This window comes from Sceloporus undulatus, chromosome 3 (genome assembly GCF_019175285.1).
Source record: "Sceloporus undulatus isolate JIND9_A2432 ecotype Alabama chromosome 3, SceUnd_v1.1, whole genome shotgun sequence".
Taxonomy (NCBI): domain Eukaryota; kingdom Metazoa; phylum Chordata; class Lepidosauria; order Squamata; family Phrynosomatidae; genus Sceloporus; species Sceloporus undulatus.
In genome coordinates, this window is record NC_056524.1 from 152,459,539 (window position 1) to 152,480,148 (window position 20,610).

The 20,610-nt window shown below is 38.9% G+C and overlaps 1 protein-coding gene across 26 annotated transcripts in view; it reads right to left on the reverse strand.

Moving 5' to 3' along the window:
- KCNMA1 (potassium calcium-activated channel subfamily M alpha 1) overlaps positions 1 to 20,610 on the reverse strand; it is a 612,911-nt gene that overhangs the window by 134,876 nt on the left and 457,425 nt on the right. For 9 of the 26 annotated variants that reach the window (XM_042456619.1, XM_042456617.1, XM_042456611.1 and 6 more), the window contains exons 17-20: positions 20,448 to 20,459; positions 11,970 to 12,056; positions 9,995 to 10,071; positions 3,578 to 3,586 (exon numbers count right to left, since the gene is read on the reverse strand). In XM_042456619.1, coding sequence (XP_042312553.1) covers positions 3,578 to 3,586; positions 9,995 to 10,071; positions 11,970 to 12,056; positions 20,448 to 20,459 — 185 coding nt within the window. The remainder of the gene's footprint in view (positions 1 to 3,577; positions 3,587 to 9,994; positions 10,072 to 11,969; positions 12,057 to 20,447; positions 20,460 to 20,610) is intronic. The other 17 variants (XM_042456623.1, XM_042456622.1, XM_042456614.1 and 14 more) reach the window with 3 other exon arrangements.

Genomic DNA, 20,610 nt, shown 5'->3' on the forward strand with positions numbered 1-20,610 from the left:
TCAAATGAGAACAAATGAAATCCAATACATCTCTACTCAAAGTAGGCCTCACTGAGTTTATTGGGACTGATTCCCAAGCAAATAAATATAGGATTGTAGTCTTAGTTCCTTTGGGATATGTACACAGTTCACACTGAAAGGTTTGATGGCAAAACCATGTGACATTTGTTGAATTAAAAAAAAAACCAACAATTTCTCATTTAATGCTGGTTTTAAATTTTCCTAGCTATAACCCCATATTTCTGCAAGACTTTACAAATGTACAATCTGAAAGATTAACTCTAGCTCTCCAGTCTAAATCCAACTGATAATGCCAACAAGAGTGGACACATTAATTCAATGAGACTTACATATTTGCTCATTTACTATTCAGCAATTGATTCAATGGATCTACTAAAGCTGGGATTAGCCAATGGATATAAACCTTGATGTGATTACAGTTGCTTTCTTTCTTTCTTTCTTTCTTTCTTGGAGGAATCATGTATGTCTGGGTGCTCACTATGGTGTTTAGGCAGTGGTTTCTCAAGTTTGGTCCTCCTGGAGTTTTGGACTTCAACTCCTAGAAGCCATGGCCAGCTTGGCGATCAATCAGAAAACCTTGGAGCCAAAGTGCAAAACATCTGGAGAACCAAAGTTTAGGCAAAATGGTAGTGGCTGAACTACTTACATATTTTTATGTTTGTAATGAAATCCAGAGACCAAGCATCTTAGTAAATGCCTCTGTGAAAAGCAAACAGTCTTGAAAAAACTTTCCTAGTTGTGTGGGTGAGTAATCTACTGATAAACTACAAATTGAAAATGAACATGTGGCTAAGTGTTTTAAAATATAAAATATACAGAATGTGTGTGCGTGTATTCTCTAGAGATGCAGAAACACAAATGTTGAAGGCATAATATCAAATTATGTATATATATTTCAAATAAATATTCAAAATGGCATATAATGAGAGAAAAATATGTTTTGCAAAATTATTTCCTAGGATTAATTTACAGTAATCAGAAATCTAGGACTAGCTGCAGCTAATTATTAAACATATAATTAGTTACAAATTAGGACCAGCTATGAGAAGTACCATTTTACAGAAAATTTATTTAAGTAAAATGGTTTTTAAAATAAAGACATTCTATTTTAAAAGTCTGTTGAAATGAGCAAAAGGAAGGAGGTACTGGCCAGAATCCTGCTGGGGTGCCACACTGGCATCAAAATCATTGTGCAAACAGTTGCACCCTCTCAGAGGTTGTGCACATGCAGTCCTAAGTGTAGCCACAATCACACATTCTCTCTCTTTTTCCTTAGTGAGTTGGAAGCTAATCAACCATTGCACAACAGGTAAGCTCTAGGCCATGGTGGCCTGGTTGTGCTGCTGTGAAATCTCCCCTAACTACACTGCTATATATTTCACATATGACTTAAGATGTAGACTCTTGACCTAAACTCTATAGCAAGCATAGCTACTCCTTGTCACTCAGGGCTAGTCATAATGATATGTACCTCCCATGATCCCAGAGTCCAAAGGTGACCTAGACATCAAAGCCAGGGAATCGGTGCCAGTGAAGAAGACACAAGGCTTAATCACCATTGCAGAATGGGAGAACCTCAAGCTCAGTAAATGGGAGGTTTATAAGCTAGAGATGCTAGAGACCCCCAAACTAGACAATTCATCATGGAATAACAGAATGGACCCTGAGTCTAACTTTAGCAACATGCACTTCTAAATGTTCCAAAATCTATGGAACTCTATGAGTTCTTAGAAAGACAAAAGACGAATAAGTTCCAGGCCAAAATCCTGTTCCTTAAGACTTTCCACTTAACAGGGATGGGATGGTGACTGTCTTGAGAGGGAGCTTCTGAACTGAAGCACAAAAAGGCTTCAGTTTGATCTCAGAAGCAAGTTGAAGCAAGTTGCTCAACATGATCTTTTGTTGCTGCTGTAGCATCAGCCCTATCTTGCTTACCTATGAGTTCATGCAGGGAACTAAAACATGACAATTGACCAACTAGACTGATTTGGACCCACTTCTATGACATTTGAAAGTAATCTATCCAGATAAGCCTGTGGTGTGATAATTAAGTAAGAAATATTTTTCCATAAGTGGTTCCTTTGAGACCAGAGAAACACTGAAATGTCCCAACCATATGGGCAGCACCTTACTGTGAAGCTCTCCATCATGGAATTGGTATCTGTCTATGTGCAGACCGAGAGAGAAAAATAACACAGTGTTTACCCATTTGATTACGTCAATGATTCCCAAACTCTGGTCCTCCATGGATTTTGGACTCTCAGAAGCCTCAGCTATCTTGTCCAATGGACTGGGATTCTGGGAGCTGAAGTCCCAAAAGACCTGGAAGCCCAGAGTTTGGGAATTGCTGGATTAGGTTATTTTAACATTTTTCAAGCATGGGGGACACTTACTAATTCCAAACACTAGTTCCAACTGGAGTAGACACATTAAAGTAACTGGATTTATGTTAAGTATTGATTAACAAAATTGATTCAGTGGGTTTACTCTAGCTGTGGGATTAACAATTGTATTGAAGCTACAAATAGTATTATGGCGGGTTACATACCGCCATTTGGGACGTCCCCAGGACGTCCCAGTTTAAAAAAAGGGGCGTCTCTTCTAGACGCCCCTACTCCTGTTACGGACTCTGTCCATAACAAATGGCGGTGGCCGTTCCACACGGCTGCCGCCATCTTGACGTAGCGGACGCTGTGCGTCTGCACATCGCACGGCGCTTATGACGTCGCGAGGGCGCCATTGGTGCCTCGCTGCATCATAACTGCGACATGAGAAGAAGCTCCATTTTGGAGCTTCTTTTTTGCTCTGCGCAGGAGCCACGCGGTTTGGCTGCTGCGGCTCCCTCGCAGAGCAAACAGCAGTGCTGACAGACCGCCGCAAAGCGGCGGTCTGTAATGGACCTATGTTTCTTTTGTACATTGGGTTCAAAGTCATCCACTGCCTGTTTTGTGTGTAATGCTTTATGCATCTTGGGAACTAGAGCTGGGCAACAGAAGACACTAACAACATACCTACAGTACAAATGTACAATAGCTGATAATCTCTATCAGAGATTTCCTAATCCTGTTTAGGGCTGCAATTCTCAGGGCTTCCAGGGCAGGGTATTACTGTTAAATAAATTTGGTGGTGTAGACATGCTCCAAGTATAGCATTTTGAAGACATGTTCAGCAACAAATTTTGCATAAAATGGTGGGATAAGAAACAGTTTGTATTTTTCCCCAGCTATTCCCTAATAACAGAACATCAGAAATCAGAAATGTTTGAAGGTTTATAAATGGAAGAAACATTTGATTTGCAACTAGGAAAAGGTACAGTTTGTTGGGATGGAGGTAGGGAGACAGAAAAGGCCAGGAGAAAACAAGTTGAAAGACTGCTGTATTTTCTTCAACATTGTCCTGACCCACATGGGCATAAAGAATGAGAAAGGTGTAGGTGTGAGACACCACTGCTACATGCAACATAAAAGAATCAGATACTGAACAAATGAATGCTCTCTACTGGAAGAAAGACAGGTTGGATTGCACTCTGGGCTACAGGGAACCCGTTTTTACTCACAATAGATCACTATCAGTTTGTAGTTAAAATATAGTAGGGGGCGTGTTCCAAGGCAGCAAGGGGAAAAATAAATCAAAACATTGTAAATTATCACAGATTAATGCAATATCCTTTAAGCATATCAGCCTACACATAATCTGTACCTCATGGGTTCAACAGCCACCTTTTGGAAGGAAGAGTCATAGCTGAGGGGGAAATGGTTAATACAAGAGAAAAAGAAAAGAGTAAGTTCACCATCCTGTGCTGACCTTTCATCTCAGGATTGCTGTGAAAAAAATATAAGCTTTAGAGCTGTAAGGCAATTACATACTCTTAGTCTATTAGACATGTATTTTTACAACACCCATTAATTAACATAGTCAATCAGCATATTTTTGCATATGAATATACCAACAGTTCTTCACATAAAACCTCAATAACCTCTACTTTCTTTACATTTGGTTGGCGCAAACATATTTCATAGTAGAAGCCATCTTAGAGGACACATCTCCTGCTGTGTGAGAGAGAAGAGAGCAGCTGTCTTCCAAAATGGTGCCAAGCAGCCACAGTTTTTGCAAGCACTTATATTAAGATGTAGTTACACTAATAGCCTGGGGTGGGGATGGAAAGAGTTTTCAGTTATTCATGTCCAGGTTGAAAAGTGGTCCTCCTGAGGAGACTCAGTTGAGAAGAACAATATGGTGGTGAGAGTTTTGTACAGTTTTTGCCTTGAAGGCTTTTCTGAAATTGTTTTGCACAGAGATACACATATTGTATTGTTTTGTCCATTGTATATAATTCCGAGGGCAAAATTGTTAAGAAGGTTATGGGTAATGAGTATCTGTTTGGATGGGTTATCAGTGACATAGTTCTTGAAAGTTCGGAATCTGCATATTACCAGGTAACAGCCAATTTTCTGATGGAGGCAACAAGATTATGGCTTAAATTTTAATAACAATCCTAAAGTTTTATTTAGGATTTTATTATGTTGTTGCTGTATGCCTAATAAAGGTTGACTGACTGACTGACTGTCTGTCTGTCTGTCTGTCTGGCATAGGTTCCTTGCATAATAGTTGTGGGGGATTTGTGCAAAAACCCAATTTTTGCACGCAAAAGAACATGTTCCAGATAGCCCCAAGGGATTGTGTGTGTGTGTGTGTGCATGAGACAGAGAGAGTGAAAGATTGATGATTATTACATAAAACACCCCGTTTGTGTCCATACATGCGCACACACACACACACACGCACAGTGTATTTTTAATTAAAGGTTGCTGTTTTTTATGCGCAAATCCCAGCAATCTTGCACACACATACACACACAAATAGCCACATGTGTGCGTGTTTGTGTTTGTGCATGTGCAAACAGGATTGCTATTGTTCTGTGCAAAAACCTCAGTCATTTTGCACAAAACCATGCCATGTAGCTATCTGGAAACGTCTGTGCAAAATCCCATGATTCTTGCATGAAACCCTCACAAGCATAGAATAAAATTTCAGGATGTGTGAACACTGGATAAGGAATGTTCAGATATATTCATTTTTTCTGGTGCATGGGGAAAACTGCAGAAATTATTCAACCTGAGAATAAACAGTTGGATATTTACTTCTCTAATCGAGGGAACCTGTTTAAATAGACAAAAGTATGTTTCATAGATTAATCTGACTGATTGGTCACACTACAATATCTCTACTCGTATTAACAAGGACAAATTGATTTTTGCTGTTGGAGAATGCCAATTTAATTTAAACAAAAAGAATACAATTGAAATATATGACGAGGCTACTTAAATAATCTGGAGAACAGGATTTTTACACCAGACGTTCCTTTGGAAAATATGACGTGAAAATCTACAGATTATCCAAGGAAGATACTAGGGAGAGAAAGCGAGAAAGATCTGTGAAAGGAAAGCACTGCTACTCTAATTATCTCTGGCTTTGTGGAGCTGCAGAACTGAATTATTAATACTAGGCCTAACAGGTTTGGACAAATAGCTATGTAGGTCAGGCTCACTTTTAGACCCTGACAATACTGAAGCTAATGTTCAGACAGCATCTGAAGGGACGTGAAGCCTCAGATGCATTATTAAAGAACATGCCTTTCAACTATTGTAGGAAGCAGCGTGTAATTAATGCCACAATAATTAAGATCTCCCTGTAAAGAAGTTATTCTTTCACATTTCATTCACCTGTACACATAGGTTTATTATCTTTGCCTTCACTTCATCTTATCTGTAAATTCCATTCAACATTTCTAATTTTTATTACAATGCTCATTAGGAAAAGCAAAAGTGTGTATATGGGGGGGGGGGGGAGCGTGGAAGGGTCACTGTGTTTGCCATTGTAAGTGAAGCTGACAAACTGAGTAGGGAATATAGCTGTAGTCCAAATCTAGCAGTTTTACAGAGACTATTGTCAGAACTAATTTACCTGTTTGACATTTTACATCTGATTAGTCATATTTTGCTTTTGACAAAGAAGAAAGAATGGGAGAAGAGACAGGCTTCCCCCATCCCTACTGATGTGCTTTTCTTTGCACATGGTCTGTCATCCTAGGCACAGTTAAACACCACTGAAATAAATCTTTCCTGTCTGATTGTACTCATGTGCAGCATTTATCTAGCTTTTACTGGATGCTTTTGGCATTATTACCACTCCTTGTGAATTAAGAGATGGTAATAGAGGATATGGTTCTCAGGTTCAGATCTAGAAGGTCAGATTAAAGGGGAATCTTAGGCAGATAGACCCCATTTAGTTGTTGAAGGACTGATTGAAGAGGTGTAACCACCAAGACTAAGGTAGTAAGTGTTTTCAGAGAGTCCTCGAGTTGCTTAGATGTTTCAAAGGGACATTTCAATGGGTACACATCTCTGGTAGACAATTTGTCCATGGATACTGAGTCTCCCTGGTGATTCTTCGCTATAGATGAATTCCTAGCATGCCCTAAGAAAGGGGCATTCTTCATTTATAACATGCAGTCCTGATAGTAGGTCAGCATTCGATACAAAATTAGTGTGTACCCTGGATTCTCCTCCAACAGTGTCTATAGGATGGGTGGGAATCATATAGCTCCCTAGAAGTTGTTGGATTTCAAGCCTCAGCAGCCCTTGCCGTCATAGTCAATGGTGAAGAATACTGGGTATTATGGTCCAACAACATCTAGAGTGCTACATGATGCTTATCCCTCCCCTAGAAGTGTGCAAAGTACTCACAAGCATAGCCATGAAAGTTGAAAGGGTTCCTTGATGACAATGTTTGAAAACCACTGAGCTAATATTCTGAAAAACCACTAGGGTGCTTTTTACAGTTTGTATGTTCTGTTCTGTACTCAGATGCTGCTGGTTTTATTTTTATTTATGGGAAAGGTTAGGTAGCGATACATTTTAAAAAAGTAATAATGTTAACTCTGGCATTACTTCAGTACCTAACATATGGTCTGCCCTGAGGGTGCTTATTAAGTTAATGTTAGATATCACTGCACTTTGAAAGATAATCATGCACCACTGCCGGACACACAAAAATAGCAAGTGGCGCTCAGCAGTCTAAAATGTCATAGTTCTCTGGCAGTGCCTTAATCAAATTACAGGTAACAGCCCAGTTACATCTGGCTCTCAGCTACATCCATTGGAATCTATGAGATCTGACCATGCATAATTAGGCACAGGTGCTTACTAATGGGGGATCACTTTATCACATATGGTTTGAAATGCCAGCTGCATATTGGGCTAAATTATATACTATGCAGCCAACTTGCCTTTTGAAACCCTGGCTGCCACTCAGCTGCTGCAACACAGCCTCTAGTAGAAATTTGCAAAACAGATGCAGCAGGTGGGGGCAAAGAACATGCTACTTTCTCCCTGCCACTCCCTGCCTCCAGGTTTTCACTTCCATGGCCAACACGCAATTTGCAAATTCAGGTTGCATAACATGCTGTTCTGACTTGTCTGTTCACATAGGCATGACCCAAAAAAGGGTGATTGAGAAAACATTAAATAAGGAAAGATTAAGTTGTGCTAATAGTACTTTTCCTCTCTTTGACATCCTCAACCAGTCTGGCTGATTCCATGTCAAGCAGAGTGGTTCAAACTTCACTGCCATCATTAACTTCATTTCAACATCTGTTCATTAAAGCAACCAATGTTCCAATCACTACACTGTTTTTTACACAGAGTAGGATATCAGCTTAGATCTCCATCAACATATTTTCTGAAGGTTTTAAGTTTATAATTTTCTGGAAAGTTTTTTTTCCCAAAAGATCAATTTACAGTCCTCTACTTTCTTCTCAGTGGCTTCCTAAAATTGCTTATTTCTTTAGTCCCTCTGCTTACCATTTAATACATACACTCATAGTATTTGAAATGAATAATAGCACTAGTATATTATCTGTGGTAAGAGAACATACTTTATTATTAGCGCAATCAACTGGTAAGGCTTTTCCTGGATTGTACTACAGTCCTTTAGTTTGAAGTTGGGAAAAGGGCTGAAGCTTTGCATCCTCCCTCCAACACTCCTCTCTGCAGACAGAATTAAATAGCCCATCAAGGAGGTGGATAGGGTGAAATGTTAGTTTTCTTTATGCATGATGACTTTTAACTGCTGAAGAATATTCAAACATGCAGTGCTCAATTCTTAGGTATGAACTTCAGTGGTACAGTCCAAGAAAAGCATTACCAATTGATTCTGCTTTATTATACAGCCAGGACCTAACCCCTTTTGAGAGCATGGCAAAACCCTGAGTATGCCGGAATATCTTGAAGGCTACTTAAATAGGAATTGTTGTCTTCAACACATTCAGTTATAGATTGAATGATTGTTATGTTGTTTCATATTTTATAAGCAATTAACTGTCAAGGGACTCACTAAAAGAATTTCTTGCCTTACAATGAAATTTTCCTGTAAAAATGCAGATCTTACTATCTGACCATAAAGGTGCTCTTTTAAGATACTGATACACGGAAAAGTTTTCCCGCCATCATATCAAAGAGATAATCAAAATGGAAGTGGTTTGCCAAAAGAATTAACTAATGTTGCAGCAAACCTTGATTAAAATATAATACTAATTTTTATAGTTCCCTTGACCATGAATATTATTGCTCAACACTGCCATGCATGAAAGAATTATATGTAAACTACATGGTATGTGCATAATTCCCCATGCACTAACATTTAATGCACCACTGAGTGCAAAGCACTCAAATGGCTCTCAAGAATGTGCTGGAAGTTAGGGTCAAATGCTATTATATGGGACAAACTAGGAATAATTGTGAAAATTAGCCCCTAATTGGCTATTAGCCATGTTAGATCTTTCTGATAAAGATCTAATAACTTGTTTTGATAAAACAAATCCGGTAGGATCATGGAAGGTGTCCAGGATCATCATGGGATTCCCAGCCATGGGGCTTGGGAGAGGATTTTTAAAACAATAAAGGGGCTCTGACTGAGTATGCACAAGATTTTGGAGATTTTTGTCCACTTGAAAGAGGGAATGTATCTTCCTTATGGACCAGCAACTGGACTTCACGACCTGTTTCTTAAGGTTTAAGAACATCTTTAAGCTACCTTTAAATTTTGAAAGAAAGAAACAAAAGTGACTTCTTGGAGGGCACAAGGCCTCTCAGCAGTGCTTGGTATCTAAGCAAAGCACAAGAATAGTTTTGGCACAGATGACTGGAATTAGCTTCTGCCCTATTGGAACAATGTACCAATAGAAACATCTAAAGCATTTATCTATCTCTAGAGAGCAGATGGAGCAGAGCAAAGCCTAAATATCACCCAAATGTCCCATTACTGCGTGCTTGAATATGTTACTTTGGGAACTATAACTGTGAGAATTTCCCAGTATGTATGGTCATTGACCAAGCTGGTTAGGGATTTGGGTAGCTTTACTTCAAAAGTAAGTTTTCCAAAGTTTTGGCATGACCTCATTTACCATCATTATGTTTCTGGAAGCTACTCTATCATTCTATTATACAAATTCTACACCAGGGACCTAGGTATTATTAGTACATTTCCAGAGTGTAAATTCTAATTAGATTTGTTTTCTTTTCAAAAACAACAACAAACACTAAGTGTATTTGACTACTAAAACTTTTATTTAAGATAGTGGGTGAGGAAGAGGGAGAGAATAAAAGATTAATCATATATACATAATAATTTTAACACATCTACATAACGTGATAACAATTGAACTTGGTTAAATTTGGGGCCAAAAGAGGTTCTCATCATGATGTAGGTGTGACCAAATGGTGTGAATTTCAATTTTAAAACTAAGTGTGCACTGGAATGATCAGAGGCGGTTAATAACTCTGTTTGTATGGATAGATTTTCTAGGTTCTCTCCATGACTATGGAAAATGTAGAAATATATTGAAAGGGATTCCTTAAGGCTTAATAGATTCTGTAGAGTACGAAAGCAGGAAATGGGGGGAGGCATTACTTACGTCGTTTGCAGCCACATTTTTTTATCCTTTTGGGATCTGTGATGTCATCGTGACAGGCCTTGCAGTAAAAAAATGCCCTAGAGAGCAAGGGAGAATGGAAAAACTGACACATTTCTTAATCCATACAAATGAAATTAGTCCCACATTTCCTCCTTGCTACAAGTGCCAAATTAATGAAACATGCCAGCACTAATTTCCTTTAATCTTTTGAAAGGTTTAGACATTTAAAGAAGAAAATGTTTGCTACAAGACAATTAATTTCAAACACAAGGCTGGGTGATTCAAGTTCGTGTTTCTTTTAATAAATTTAACTTGAAAATAATTGGGAGAATGGTTAATAAATATGACATGGTGGATCAGCTCATCCAGCTTTCATCTTGGAAAGTAGCATCCAAAGTGACTTTATTATCCAAACACACAAGAGATGAAAACGCTGCTCTTGGCAGAGGAATTGCTGGCTCAAAGTCCCCTGATTTTATTTTATTTTTTGAAAATGGACAGCTGAAGATATATAAGGCTATTTGTTCCACTTAATTTCACACAGCCTAATGTTTTAGAGGAATTCAGATGCTGTCAAGAAACAAATGCAGGACAATAGTGATTATTCTTGCAGTTATGGTGCCTTAACAACTCTCGTTCTTTGCAAACATTGGCTTGGATTCAAAGATTTCTGTGAAAATGAAAGGTGCTTCTCCTTGCGTGGTGGGAGCTCTCACCTACCTCTCCCTTTCTGAAGTCCCTCTCTGACTCCAAAACTCAGTTCTCCAATGACAGGGAAGCCTCAGTTACAGCTTTTCAGAAGGTATATAGGATTTATAAAAATGGAATGGGAGAGGATCAGCTGCCACCTGCTGATCTTTTGCATCAGTCTTTTGATCCAAGATGCTATCCATTATAAATAATATATTATAATTACAATAACATTTTATAACATATAAATGAAGTCTACATATTAACTGGTTTTTTTTTAAAAAAACTCTCTCTTCTATGCTTAGATTGTCTGACATAATAAAGTTCTGGGTGCCTTTGGCATATGAGTACAAGAAGCAGAACATTACTGTAGTTGCACCCTCTTCTCAGAGTTAGGGATATAAAAGCATTCACATTTTTTTCTCATCTTTTTGTCTCAATATGTTGAGATACCTCATACACAAATTTTCATTAGATTGCTTTTACCCACTGTTACCTCTTATCCTTCTCCCTACTCCTATTAAAAAAAACTAGTTCTCAATGTTAGCCACCCTCTGAAAAAGAAAGTTATAAGAAAAGAAGGATGGCAACAGATAGGAGAAATCTGCAAACACTCTAAGTGATGGCTTAAATGAGAAGAATCATTTTCCACTATGGCAAAGCCTCCAAAGTACCTAGATTTTAAAATGCACCTAAGAAGATTTGCTAATTACAAGTGATCAAATCATCTAGGAAATTGTTTGCAAAGGCCAAAAGCCCTAGCTTCTCCCCCCCCCCCCCCCGCCCAGCCTTGCATCTTCTAGATCAGACATCTCAGGCTAAAAACCCTGGGACAGGATTGGGCCTGATCCTGCCTGGCCAGACAAGGGTTCAGTCTGACCCTGGGCTAAAGAGCCTTTTCCCCAGAGTAAAATACCCCTGGTTTTGAGCAGTTTGTAAAAACTCCACAGGAAAACTGGGCTGTTCAGACAGCCACCACCCCATGCTCCTTACCTTTCTGAGCACCAAGTCACCATGTATCATGGGAAATGAGGTGCCTGGCCATGTGCAAGCAGCCAGGCACTATTTTTCAGAATCAGATGGAGTGATGGTTTCTCAGTTGGACTGAAGGCCAGTAAGGTAAGGAGTGGCATGTCGATCCCAGGTCCAGGGTCAGCATAGACACGGGAACGCAGACACCCAGCCATCCCCACCCAGAGACTTTCACACCGAAGTGTGTACCAGCAATAATCATGATCATAATCAAAACCAAGACAACTAGCAGATAAATGTGACAAAGCATTACCTTTTTACTTCTTTGGCATCGCTTGCAATGAAGAATCCTAAAGTACCCTCTTGAATCTTCACATGGTTTCCAGGATTGATTAATATACTGTCCAGTAAAATGAAACAAAATGACAAACAAACAAAAAAAACCAAGGAGATACTGTGATGAGGTCATGGTACTTTTCAGTGTTTGAAACTAAACAGAGAAGTGCTCTTTGTTCTGTTATAGGGGTCCCATTAGTTACAGAAATCTTAAAAGGAAAACTAAAAGCCATTTTTGTTGAACAATTCAAATCTAAAGAAGGCTCCAATTTAAAGAACACTAGAAATATTTAATGTGAAAGCAAATCCAATGGAAAAATATTACTAGCTCCCACGTCTCATTTTAGTGGGTGTGCAATTTAGATTAAAAACACACTCACAACTCTACAAAACCTTTTTAGAAAGCTTTGCTGTTTTGGCTTTGCATTATGAGCTGACAAACTCAACATAGTTGATGTAAAAGGAAGCTATTCACAAGGAAAAACTTGGAAAGGTTCTCTTTTCAAGCATTTTAACCTTTCATGGCAAATTATGGTAAAACAGGGTATTATTAATGGGACCCCTATATCTATATCACATTATTTACAGTACAGTAAACATATATGCCCAAGGGGAATGGTACAAGACAGCCAGTTACTATTGCTAAAGAAAACATAAAACAAAATATGATGGTTAATATTTTCTCCATCACAAAGCCCCTTTGCAATGTGTTGCCAATGGATAAAAATAAGTTTCTCATCCTTCCTGAAAAATGAAATCTGCAAAATTTTAAGATGCAGTTTTTAAGTAATCCTATTGTGCGATCTGATCTCTGGGCATATGAAGCATGACTACTGAAATATAGTGTTCTTGATTTCAGGCAGTCAGTATCACAACTTTAGCAGTGCTAGTCCAAGGGATCTGGATCCAGTATTTCAACTACATAGGGCCTGGAGAATATAGAGTTCATACTGACAGCTATATAGCTGTGGCTGATTTATCATGCTCTACAGATTGAATGTAAATATTCGGTAAAATAGTTGTATCTAAGGTCCAGCCAATATCAATTTTTTATCTCAGTCTGAACACCCGATTTGGCATCTGAAGAAAGGATATCGTTCTCTGGATTAAGGATACACTGAGCCAGTTTATCAGGCAGTTGAATATCCCCATGCAGTGTTAAGTTGCCACTTGATAAAAGGTTATCAGTATTTCCTATGTAGAAGATCTTGTAAGAATAGTTACTGATTGTATCAGATTCAGAGGATGTGTATTAGGGAGGGGTGGTGTTAGTATCTTTATAATGGTTGAAGGACATTTTGGGATTGTGCGCTAATCTTCCGATGACCACAGGAATTTCATGAACAGTCCTACTGCTCCTGCTCTAGTTGCTACCCATGAGAAGTCAGACTTTATTTTCTTAATATAGAACTTCCTAGGAATGTACTAGACTGAAAAGTATCCTGACTTTTTTCATAAATTGTGACTGTGAGCAACAGCACTATGTTGTGTTAAGTATCTCTAACCATCAGAAAGCTTGTGCTGGTGAATTCCCTGGATTCACTTGTTTCTGGGAAGAACCGGAATTATTATATATTTTTTTAATTGTCGAAGGAGAAAAATACGAGCCAATGGTTGAGATAATACATGTTATTTACTATCGTGGTGCTTTTGTGTTCCTGGATTAGCCTGTTTTTGCCAGTAACTTTTTCCTCCTTTCATGCAGCTTTGTGAACTTTAACAGATGCTACTCTGTCAACTCAGATTATTCTTCCAAAATTTATCATCTAAACTGTTTTGGACCCTATCCCCATTTTTTGTGGTGAAGTGTCACAATTTTCCAAGTAGTTCCATGCAGCTTCTAAGAAAAGTGCTGTTCTGTCACTTCATTTCTGTTAAGTCAGAGGAGAGTTAACATCCATGCAATACTTGTAAGTGACAAACACTGCCAGCAACTTGGATTGATTTGGACTTAGCAGAAAACATATTTTTAAGGGATGAGACAATTAAAGCACATACGTATGGACACATGGCACAAACAGTGTAAGTTACATAGGGTACAGCTTCCTAGCATTATCCTCCCGGAGTAATTAAAGCCTCATATGTTACTCTGCCGTCACCGCTTACTACTATATTGTTCACTTGGAATACTGTAAAATATGTGCAACAAATTTCAAAAAAACTCCATGTGGCTAGAAACTACACTAGAAAACAGAGGTTGTTTTCAAATTTACTGCAGTATCTGAAGAGCCTCGTATCTTTAGTGATGCACCTAGGAGAAGCAAAATGACTGCTATAACTGACAAGGGACAAAAGCACATAAATCTGCCCATATCGTTTCATAAGATCGATACGTGCAAAAGAGAATACTGAAACATGGCAAAATTGCTTGTTACTTGTCAATTATTTCAGTGAATTAACATTAATTGGTCAAAACTCTGGAAGGCAAGACAAGGCCTACTTCTTCCTCAGCAACTGAGTAGAATTAGAGTTGCCACTAAATTTCACCTAAAGCAAATTTCAAAGTTCCTCCTCAGGCAAAAGATTAAGGGCTTTTTCCCCCTCCCCCCAAACTAGATTTTCTACAACAGTCACTAAATCTTATCTCTGCCTGGGACCCACAAAGCAGACACAAACATAGATTGTCATTTAAGGTGTGCTGCGAGTGTCTTCTTCCTCTCACAGCCACTGGATGTCATGTTGGGACTGGTGAAAAAATCCAGATATTCCAGTGGATGGAGTTAATAAAACTCAGAAATAGAGTTACCACTTCCCCAAAAGGAAAATTTTGAATTTTTTTCTTAGGTGATGCATCTGAGGAATTTAAAACAAAAGGGAAACATCTCAATGGGACAAAAAGAATTTCCTCTGAAGTGGTATTTTTGGCAATGACCTCCGGAGTAGACTAGTACCAATCTTGTCTTGCTACACTAAATCTGTGTAATCTGAAAGGATATTTTAAATACCTATGTTTAACCTGTGTTCTTACTTTCTTTTATTTTGTAACTCCTTTTTTATGTGTTCGCCAGTGACCGTAACAAAGATTCTATTCTATTTTTGGCTTGAGAATAATACTGATTGCAAACTTTTTAAAATGACAGTGACAAATTTAGGGGAAAAGACTGGTATACCCATGGGGAGGGGGGGATACTCTTGTGTTCCTAGGTAGACTGTGATGTGGTGCATCAAGATTACTATGTATCAGCTGTACTTGAGCAAACTTTTTTGAAGGGAAGAGATGCTATTAATAATTTTAAAAAAAGATTAGAAAAGTTGTAGAACCTGAATGCCAAATAATAAAATCTGTGGTTGAAGACAAGAAAGCTATCCATCCTTGATATTATCACTCTCCACTGAGAGAGAGGTCATGTGCAAAAATCTGATGTAGGAAACCAGATACTCTCAAGTGGATCATAAAGCCCCTCCTCCCTCAAGTGATTGCTATGATGAACACATTATAAAACTATCTTGTGGTGCATCTATACTCTAGAAATAATTCAATTTGACACCAGTTTAAGTGTTGTAGCTCCTATGAAATCTTGGAATTTGCAGTTTTACACAACATTTGGCCTATTCTGCAAAAGAGTGTTGGTGCCTCACAAAACTACAAATCCAAGGATTTTGTAGATGGATCCATGGCAGTTAGAGTGGTGTCTAACAGCAATACTTCTACAGTGTAGATGCACCCATGGTGTCATGTCTTAATGGACTGTTTTCAGTTTGCCAAGCTGAGAGATGCTCGGGGAAAATGACCTACTAAGACAGGAATAGCCATAGTCATCCATGTCTGAGTAACCTCTAGGATTATTGTCATGTACTGTGTGGGGGGCTATTTTCAAATGTATTGCAAAATGCTAAAGTAGACCAAGTCTATGAAAGTTCACACTTCAGCTTATTTCACACAGTTAGTCTCAAAGGTGCTGCAACATTCCTTTGCATACTGGTCCAGAATATAGTTGGCAATTTTTTGACTGAGGCAAAGCGTATGTTAATTTGATGTTACACAGCCTTCACTATTCCTTTGTTTTGTGTGAGAGATGAATTCAAAGTATTGCTCATAATCTTTAGGCCCTGAACAATGCAGGGTAGGGATACCTTAAGGAATATGTTCATTTTTGGGTTCCTAAAAGAGGTGGAAAAACATTTATTATTATTCATTTCTCAGTAACCCTGTCAGGAAGAATAACATAGCAGCCAACTTTTGAGGAGTTTTTTCTTGGCATGTTCACAACCACAGAATAGTTCCAAGGAATAGTTTCAGCCAGCAAATAGTTCCAGGGAATTATTCTGCACAGAAATGCATACCCCCTCCATGTTAAAAGTGAGAGGGTTGTGAAGAAAAACTGTGTGCTGCTGTAAAGAATGATTCCATGGAATACAGCAGCATTGGTGAATATGGAATGAATAGTTCTCATATTGGCTCATAGTGGGAAGAAAATTGAAAAAGAGGGCTGCCCAACTTACTGGGCTGGCCACATTGCCATGTCGGGGGAAGAACCACTGGCTGGTATAGTGACCCAGCCTGGCAAAGCTGGGCAGGCCTTGCACCAGGCTAGCCGGGCTTCAATTAGCCAGCAGGAGCAAAGGGAGGTGATACTTCTTCCGCCGGTACCAGGACTACAAGTCCCAGAGGGCACGGGGCAGATGTACCTCCTGACTGGCTGGCACCACAGGCAGGTATGGGCCTGTGATTGGTCAAGAGGCCAGGAGAAGTGGGCTTCTGTCTATCCTGGCCCCTGATTAGTGCATTTGCCTATAAAAGGCCATGTGGCATGGGAGGTTGGTGCCACTGGTGGTAGCATAGGTCTTGGATCTGGTGGGCATGGTTTCCAGGGGCTGCGTAGCACTGGATTGGGAGTCCAGCATGGACACAGGGTTCTGGGAGTGTCACGGTGTTGCCACTGTGGGGCAGCATCGAGTCAGCATCCCCCAATGACAAGGAATGATGATACGAACAAGCAATCAACCAGTCAACAGAAATACGCATGGGCAATTAACAGGTCACCCCTTTTGTCATCCCGAAATTTGGCCGTGACCAAGCAAATGGATTCATCAATCAATAAGGGATTGGTTGATGACAGATCCAGACCTCATGCTTTGGTGGGCCAACCCTACATCATAGCTGTTGTCAATAAAGCTGTGGCCTTTTCCTTCCAATTGAGATGTGTTGTGGTGTTCATGTGGTGCCTCCCCTCCATGGCAATTATTTATCCTTATATGTGAGGAGTAAATAGGGAAAGATCTACACCCTAGAGCCTAGCCAAACACATAGAACATCACTGGAGACACTTCACTGCTCCCTCCCACCATGTAAAGCAAGATGAGATTTCCTGGAGAGGGCCTTTACAACAACTGAAAAAACATAGGCTAAAATAAATATGCATCATTTAGAAGATGCCAAAAGAGTTGTTTCTACATCTACGGTCATGGGCTGCCCTCTTGCAAGAGACTTGATTTTCCTCATCACTATTGGCTTGCCAATGGGTTTTAAAAATGTGGCTCTGAGGTATGTAGGACAATGAAGTGCTTGTTTTCCAGATGATTTTATCTGCTGCCTATTGTTTAATTATCTCTTCTTAATGTCTTTTGGTTTATTGAATGTTTTAGTGCAGTGCACTTTCTTGAGTTGAACAATGGTCCAGAAGGAAGGGAGGGGGCAGATTTGTTGTGGCTGTTGTCAGGAGATGAATGATACTAGCCACAAGCAGCCTGTTTCTCTAATGCCAGCCTTTGGCAAATAGATTCTCAGAACTAGTGAAGATTCTACTTGTGCTGCCTTGAACACTATTAAAAATGTCCATACAATCAGAAAAACCACATTATTAGGTTTTATGATAGCATGAAAATTTCACAGTTAGGTAGATGACAGCTCAGCTTTGCTCAGTGGGGGACAGTTGGAAACTGAAAGGATGGAGGAGCTTGGGGTGGTGTTTGTATGTATGCATATGTCCCCCCCCCCATTTTAGCTTTTATGTGAGCATGATGAAAACCTGAATATGGCTATTATGTGCTTGAATATGTGCTTGAAAGAAAGTTTCAGTCAATCTGGTACTATGATGAATGCATCTGTGTAACACTCTCATTTTGAAATGAGTTGCAGATTCAGGTTCTAAATACATTTCTGGCAAATGCAGCTAAAATGAATCCACCAATATCTATCTGATCTTGTACAGCAGGAAAACATAAAGATCTGTGACTTGAACAGGACAAGAGACTATGGGAAGCCCCATGTAATCTACCCTGGGTTTTATTAAGAAACAGTGGAAACATGGGTATCATTTTTAAAAAAAAGCATTGCTGTGCCATTCAATAAGCCCAGATGTATGTGTTGCATATCTAGGCATATAAAGGCACACATCTTTCCTGTACACATAATATCATGAGATCCTATACAGGACAAAAATCAAAGTTTTGATGGAATAAGTGACCAAAACCCAAAACCCTACAAATAACGTTCATGATCAGATGTGCTGTACCATTCCCCATGCAATTACGATCACAATAATATATATTATTCACCATCATATTGCAATAGATGTATTTAATTTAATAGACATGGGATATTTTTGATTAGAATGATCAGAGCTTTTTTGAAAAAAGGTTGACTGTTATCAGTGGGCTGTGCCTTTTAGTCCATTATAAGGTCTGTTGTAATGTGGCAAACAGCTCCTTTAAATTAACTGTGTCATGAATAATAGACACACTGTTATTTTTACTCTTTCGTCTTTTTTTTTGGAGATCATATTGCTAAACGATGAGGGAGCCATGCACACACATTTATTCTGATAATCATGTGCCTCCCAGCTACCACTTCTTTCTTCTGGGCTTCTCTGACTAATATTAATGCAGATTCCACATCTTCACATACACAGAAAAAATCACTACAGACACTGAAGAGAATGCAGACAACAAGGCAGCTTGATAAAGCTATAGAATACTGAAGCTTCATTATCACAAAAGCAAACAATCACAAGAGTTGCTCCCAGGACTTGAAAACCGAAGTAACAATGCCAATGGACAAAGATTGCATTATTTGTTTCTCTACCATGCTCAAAGTTAATCTGAGCAAAACAGTGCTGGATATGATACTTCTCAAGCATCCAAACTGTCCTTGCTCATGGTCACAGATTGGGCTAACGTAACATCTTAATGTGGACTAATCCTACTGAAGGCAACATGATGCCATCTTATTCTGGGAGCAAGCCAGTGCACTTTTTGAACCACACACTTTTCTCACACTGCTAAGCATGCCTTTACCACAAGTTTAAAATTACTGGTAAACAAGAAGCCAAATAAGAGGTGCAACAACTGCAGATCCTTGAAGATGCTAAGTGTTGCAGTAACTTCTCTGCAGTTGGATCATATGAATAATGCCAAACTGACAGGAAGCCACCTCTCTTTGTTTGCATATCTACTCCAAATCCACAGGATAAGAACTAAAAAGAAAGAATGTTACACAGTACACAGAATGATAAGACAGAAACAAGAGCAGGGAGGAGACACACAGTTCAAGAGGAAATGAGCATATGTCAAGAATGAGAAGAGCCTTGTGGGCACTCCAAGAAGTTTAGTACAGTAAAATGGTAGAGAAAGCAAAGGGGATTTGGTGATTCATGCCTTATTTACTCCAAATTCACAACAGCAGGATGGCATGTAAGTTTGAGATGAAGTACTGAATATCAGCACATTAAAATGATATGCAAAACATGCCAGCACAAAGTGGGGGAAAGAAACCAACTCATTCAAAAGATCCAGTCAATGGCCTCCTGTGTTGGAATGAATATGAGTATGTTGTACAAAAAACTACCAAGTGTGCATTGATAAAGCAGTACAGTAGTTTCTGTGTGGTGCAGAATTCTAGTTCCTTTGATCCAATGTTATATCCAAAACATAAACTAAACAAAACAAAGGCAAGTCATTTATACTCTATTTATGGAAGGTGAAACTAAAGGACATGAAGTACTGTGTCTAAGGTGTTTTGAATAAAGACTCGGGGGACATCTCAGCAAAGGAGTGAATACAAAGACAATGGGGTAGCACAAAGGTTAACAGACAGGCTGCAGACACTGTAGCAACAAAAGGCAAGTACATAAAACAGCGGAGGGAAAGAATATTGGACAGGAGAGACATTTCTCCTACTGTAATAATCTTAAACACTTATGGTGACTTAAGACAAAAGCCTTGTATCTAAATTTCATTTGTAGGTATATATATAATCCTGCAAAGAAGTTAGTGCGCAAGTCACAAGAAACAACAAAGAAACCAACTGTTGCTATAGAGTTCTCTCTCCTCTTTGAAACTGTGGGGGGGCTCATATATATATATATTTACATATATATATCTATATATATATATATTGAGAGAAAGATAGACAAAGATGTTATCTTCCTGTATTCTTGGCAAGGGATTAGTCCTGAAGTTAGAAGGAGTGAAGGTAGGATTGAGGTTGGAAGGAAAGGTAACGAAGAGGGCATACCGCTTTCGGCTTCTGCAAACGACAAGAAAAAAATTGCAAATCAAACACTTTGATAAGAAATCAACTGACACCAAAAAAGGCAAAAAAAACCTTTTATTTTAGGTCTTCTAAAGGCTGCAACATTTTTGTTGTTGTTTTAAAAAAAGGTTTTTCTGCTGAGAAC